This window comes from Rhincodon typus, chromosome 36 (assembly GCF_021869965.1).
Source record: "Rhincodon typus isolate 14 chromosome 36, sRhiTyp1.1, whole genome shotgun sequence".
In the NCBI taxonomy this organism is placed as follows: Eukaryota; Metazoa; Chordata; class Chondrichthyes; order Orectolobiformes; family Rhincodontidae; genus Rhincodon; species Rhincodon typus.
The window spans coordinates 19,221,080-19,227,345 of record NC_063367.1 but is presented as its reverse complement, the minus strand read 5'-3'; the positions used below and the strand labels follow the sequence as shown (position 1 = coordinate 19,227,345).

Below are 6,266 nucleotides of genomic sequence, written 5' to 3'. Positions count from 1 at the left end.
CCCCCTTGCCCCTCTCCCCTCTCCCCTCTCCCTCCATCTCATGAGCAACTCCTGTGTGACTATGACATGGGTGGATGTTGGGGGATGTATATTGGTGGCTGGAGAACTGTACCCCAGTCTGTGTTGGGGTGTAAGGGGCTGCATGTTGTACTTTATGTTAAACAAATTGCCGGAAAGTCTAGCAAGAGTGTTCTGGCGAGTTGAAATTAAATCCAGCCTTTTCCATACTTGGGGCACATTATAAATAAGTATTTACTTGCCTGCTCTCCATACATGTACATCTCTATCACTGTGCGATGCACTAACTCCTACTATGGCCTGTAGCAGCCAGCCCATAAACTAACGTCATCCATCTGTGGAGGGGGGGAGTCCATCACATGCTGTTATTCACCCTGATATCACACACACGGGCACTCACTCTCGCTGTTTGTGGCCTTCTGAATCCTCTACTGCAGCTGTAAAGCATTGAAACTGTGGGGCTGCCGTGTGACTGAGCGGCAGCTGGTTTGTCTATTTTGTATTTTGAGGTCAGCAGCTGAGAGTGCGGGCCACTCTTTATAGATCTACCGCATTTTGCAGTCAGGGGCTTTGAAACAAATTACCCGTTTCTCTGTCAACCCTGTTTCCTGCCCCACCTTCATTGGTAGATATTTTGCCCCAATTTGATGTTTCTCAACCACAAGTTGACCCTCTGCAAATCGAATGTGACTGGCCAGACTTGCGTTTATTATCTGTCCTCAAACCGAGTAGCCATTTAGGGGCATGGAAAACCCAGCCATGTTGCCGTGGGCCTGGAGTCACCTGTAGGCCAGACAGGGTAAGGATGACAGATTTCCTTCCCTAGACAGGATATGGGAATGTGAAAATTGCAGAGAGTTTTGTGGCCACAGTCACTGACGTTGGTCATTGACTTCGGACCCAGAGCAATAGCCCAGAACTCTGGGTTTCAGTTCCACTCGCAATGCCCCTACCCCAGCATATTCCCAGTTACAGGAGCTGTACCATGTGTGCATGCAACTCACCTCGTGGTTGTACACTGTTTCCTAAACCAATGCCGCAGAGCTCTCCCTACATCCATCGCTACCTCTCCCCACCCCTCTCTGTCTGACCCCGTCCTCCTGTTTTCCCCTCTCCCTCCTTCCCCCTTTCCTCTCTGCCCTCTTCCCCCTCATTCCCTCCCGCTCTCTCTCCATCCCCTCTTCCCTCCCCATACTCTCCATCTCCTCCACTCCCTCCCCCTCGAGCTGCCTCTTCACCCTCCTCTACCTTCAGCCTTCCTCCCCCCCATTTCACCCCTCTGTGCCTAATCCTTCCTTTCGGCTGGTGTGTCCTGTTGGCCTTGCCTCTTGCTCAGGTTGGATTGTGGGACATCAGCTGCTGTGAGGTGTCCCTACCGGAGTTTTGCCATTGTCTGCGTCGTCCTGAACTGTGCTTTTTCACGGATTTGGGGGTGATTTTTGCTGCTTCCATAACTGGTTTCTGTCTGCGCCTCCCCCTTGTCAGGTACGAGTTGATGCGGATGTGTTGGCAGTACAACCCCAAAATGCGCCCCGCCTTCATGGAGATCATCCAGACCATTAAAGATGACCTGGACCCATCCTTCAAAGAGGTCGCCTTCTTCTACAGCGAGGACTGCAAGGCCCGCGACATCGAGGAGTTTGAGATCGAGCCCGATAACATGGAGAGCATCCCCCTCGACCCGTCCTCCACCCTCCAACACACTGACAAGCACTCAGGCCACAAGGTGGAGAATGGACCCGGCGTGGTCCTCCGAGCCAGTTTCGAGGAACGGCAGCCCTACACCCACATGAACGGGGGCAGGAAGAACGAGAAAGTGTTCCCTTTGCCCCAGTCAACAGCCTGCTGATCCCCTCCACACTCCTCCCTGGAACCAAGACAAAAACACACACACACACACACACACACACACACACACACACACACACATATACAGGCACACACATACAGGCACACACACACAGACATACTGGTGCGCATGCACATGGATACATACACACATACAGGCCATACAGGCGCACACAGATACAGACACACACAGGCGCACATACACACACGCTACACACAGAAGCATACACACACACATTCACACAGAGAAAAATAAACCTTGTGTATCTCAGTAGATTTCAAACTGCCATTGCTGCACAGTGGAGAGGACATGTTTCAGTCGCCACACTAATTTTTTCATATGCAAACAGTTTTATTTCTGGGAAAAAAAAACACAACAGGGAGCTCAGCTGAACTTGTGATACAAGACGCTCAGTCCTCAATCTCTCACTGCTTCGTTGTCTAAACATATCTGAAGTCCAACAGAGGAACACTCAGCAGAGAACCTGCTTGGGCTATCCCCTCCGGTCCCTAGCACCGTCACAACCGGTCTTAGATATATAGATATACATGGATCCATAGTATCTATATATTTTTTAACTGATCTGACCCTCGGAATGGTTGCTGCTGGGAGCATCCAGTGCTTCTCGCTTCTGGGGCTGTCAGAAGTGTGTCTCGTGTGCGCTCGTCTCACACTGCAGCCAAATTTTGCCAAAATTCACAAAGAGGAAGAAACGGTTTTGTCGCAAAATGTGGTTTCAACTGGCAGGAGGGAGAGAGGAAAGAAGCAAAGCAAGGGTTTCAGGAAAAAGCAAGAAGCTTTCGCCTCCCTGGCCAAAGCCTGTTACTCCGACCTACTCTGGCATTGCCCGCCATGTCAAAGCAAAGTCGGGCAGAGGGGAAAGAAACGAAGTGGAGCCACAGTCGTCGGAAGAGCGTCCTGCAACGCTTCATGGGGGCGCAGTGTGTGAACTGACAGCCAAGGCGAGCGGAAATGAACAGAAGGAGCGAGAAGGACCCAGTCTCTAGAGAGAGTGTGTGTGAGTGCGTGTGTTTGTGTGGGGGGAGAAAAATACAGCAAGAGAAACAATAGACATAAAGAAGCAGTTTAAGTGCTAAGTATTTTCTGACATGATCAGTTACATTAGCGTTCTAGTGAATGGGTCTTGCAGTTCTATGTTTGACCATTGACCCTTTGGGTACTCATTGTGTCACTTTTATAACGTTTATGGTTTTTTTTTCCCATCTGTCTTTGAAAGAAAAGCTGCTATAATTTTTTTTGTTTCCTTAACTCTGGGGATGAAATCAATTTTACCTTCAGGTCTACTGCCTTGTTCCTCCCATTTCTCCCCACTGCCCCTTCCATCTTGTTCCTTCACCAGTTTCTTAATGCTTTGTACAACACTTCAAATTGACTTGTTTTTCTTCCCGATAATGGTTCCAATCTCGCAGCGTCACCATGAATTTCAGCCTTTTCTTTATTTAAAACAAAAAAGAAGTTATTCAAAAACCGGAGGATGGTCCCTTGACATTTTCTTACTGGTGTCATCGTCGCTCAGCACATTAATAGAAATCATTTTTTTTTCCCCCTCAAGTGATCCTCAAATGTAATTGAGCAGTAATGTTTTTTGAGAACATGTGTCTGAACTAGTACAGGGCATGGAATAAATATACTCAGGTCAAACAGTTTAATACTAGTACATGTCTTTCTCAGTGTTTCCATGTTCATTTTTGTGCATATGTGGAAAACGAGTAAGCTTTTCTCCCCTGCTTCCTCCAGCACCAAAAAACCCACCCAGTTTTTTTGTGTAACCAAATTGGGATAGTTACGCTGACAGCTCACGTATGATTATGCAGTTGTCTTTGTTTTATTTTTCTCGGCTACATATCTTTCTTGTCCAGATTTTTTTTGTTTAATTTCGTTTTCTGATTACTACCAAAATGAGGCTTTAGCAGGCCGGACCGGGCGGCCGTTTTGTAGTTCGCTGCGTTGTCCGTTTAACTGACTGTTTCAAAATCTGACATTGCAGAGTTCTTGTTTTTAGGGTTGTATAACTTAAAGTAACTGCTCCGTGCCAGTGCCAGGAGGAATGGTTATTATTAACTATATTAGCTTGTCAAAATCACTAATATCCAGTCCAACAGCCGAGCTAAAGAGAATTCTTTTGGGGAAAAAAAATGGTGTCTGGCATCACATAAACTCAAATATCAAGAGGAGAGCGTCTACTAATTATCAGGGAAGGTAGACATTCAAATAATTAATACGTGCATTTTCAGCCTTGTGCAAGGCTTTAGTGTGTTGAGACTGGGCCCACATTCACCTTATGGGTTGTAGCGTAACTGAAAGCAGCCCAACCTTTTCCTGATTTCAGGATGTCAGATTTTTCCAGCCTGTTCAGGTTGTGCAGTTCCTCACAGGTGCTTCACGGAGAACACAACACACAGGGACAGGCGAAGGTAGGGCTCGGGGATTTCAGAGCCGACACCTTGTGACTACGCTCCATTGCGACTCTCCTTGTATTTCCCGTTTGGGTGGAGGGGGGGGGGGTGGGGGGGGGGGGGGGGGGGGGGGGGGGTGGGGGGGGGGGGGGGGGGGGGGGAGGGGGGGGGGGGGCGGTGGGTGTTAGTTTTATACATGCCGTTTATTTAAACCTCTGCCAAGTTGATGGGGCTGAAGCTGCGATTTAGCCAAATACTGACGTGCTCAGAGATGCCAACTTTTTATTTTGAGTTGGTCGCACGCGCTCGTGTTCTCTGTCGCCTGGACGATGGAGAAAATGTACAATTTGTAGAGGTGGGGAGGACGGGGGTGGGGGTGGGGGTGGGGGCGCGGGCGCGGGCGCGGGCGCGGGGAGGACTTTTGTTCAAAGATTTGCTTCCAAACCTGACTGGCCTGGAAGGAGGTGAACAAAAGTTCCAGCAAAACAAAAAGAAAGGAGATCGATATTTTTGACCGATGGTTACTTTAAAGTTTGTAGTGTTTTTTTTTTGTTGTTTTTTTTTGGCTATTCCTTTTCCTAGAGTAGTTTCTGGCTTTGTTTTTTTTTTTGCCACTGTCCCATAGCATTATTCTGGATTTCTGTTAATTAAAAAAAAGGTAATCTATGTAGGATTTTTTAATTTATTTTGTAATATCAGTTAAGATCACTGTAAAATGCCCCAAGTTGAAATCATTACTGATGGAAGAGTTGTATTTTAAATGTTACCTGACAGGGGGACAATTTCTTTCTGATGTTTTTAAGTATTTATCTACCTCACTGTTATTTTTTTATATATTATATAGATATAAGATACATCTCACATTCAGCAATCTGAGAGACAGTACAGTATCTGGAAAACCTCAAAAGCAATCCACAAACCACAGACACTAATAACTTCGGAGGGGGCAAGTTTGTCGGAGGTCACCAGCTTTGTGGGGGTGAAGGGTTAAGGGTCGGACACTACAGTTAATCATTGGGGTTGGGGTTGGGGTTGGGGTTGGGGTGAGGGAGAGGGAGCGTACTATCAGGTCGCCCTGGTGCAGTATCCTGGTGATTCAGATGTGCACATCGTACTCTCTGTACCTTTTTGGGGGGGGGAATGAGGTGATTGATGTCCTTAAAAGTCCCTTTGCTTTCATTTCGTTTATGTAGACTGTTCCTCAGCACCATTCTCCTGACCGGTTCCCCAGCATTGGGTCAGGTGGCTATGAGGAAAAGGGAGAGGGAAATTGTAGCCAAAGGTGGGCGTGACACCCCACCCACATCCCAGGCCATCTCCCGACAGCTCATGTCTGGAGAACAAGAGCGTGTGTGTGTCCAGGCTTCAGGAGGATTCACCGGTACCTCAAACTGAGCAGGTCCCTCCCAGGTCCACTGGGGCTGACTTCAACTGGGCAGCCATCCTTGTGGCACATGGCTTCGTCTGTGGGTGAGAGATGAGATGAAGCAGATTTGGCTTGAAACAACTGGAGGTCTGGTACTGACTGTTGCCAGCAATCTTTGAGTTTATGCATGCTTTTAAAAGGGTCCTTCATAGTTCCTCAAATCCCGCAGCCCTTGTCCAAAGAGGAGTACTTCCACCCAATAATGATGCTTAGAAATGGATCAACCTCCCCCACTCAGTTTAGGTAAATTAAGATTTCAAGCTAAACCAGATTGTAGAAGCTAAGCGGCCTGATTTAATAGGTTAACCATCAGATCCTGAACCCCTCACACTGGGCCTCATTGATTCACTGTTCCTGGTTGTGCCTTTGAATCTACAGGGACTGGTGGTCAGTTCACCAATGTTGTCTTTGTGTCATAAAATAAAAACATCCCTTTTCCTACCTGTTTCTTTGTAAAACTAACATTGTTGGGACAGTGTAGAGGCAGCTTTACTCTGCGTCTAACCCCGTGCTGCCCCTGTCGTGGGAATGTTTGATGCAGACAGTATAGAGGGAG

The 6,266-nt window shown here is 47.5% G+C and overlaps 1 protein-coding gene across 2 annotated transcripts in view; it reads left to right on the top strand.

The window, feature by feature from the left end:
- The window catches only part of igf1ra (insulin-like growth factor 1a receptor), a 255,113-nt gene extending 253,128 nt beyond the window's left edge, over positions 1-1,985 (top strand). For both annotated transcript variants that reach the window (XM_048617169.1, XM_048617170.1), the window contains one exon: positions 1,504-1,985. In XM_048617169.1, the coding sequence (XP_048473126.1) occupies positions 1,504-1,867 (364 nt within the window). In that variant the 3' untranslated portion in view covers positions 1,868-1,985. The remainder of the gene's footprint in view (positions 1-1,503) is intronic.
- Positions 1,986-6,266: the final 4,281 nt, after the last annotated feature.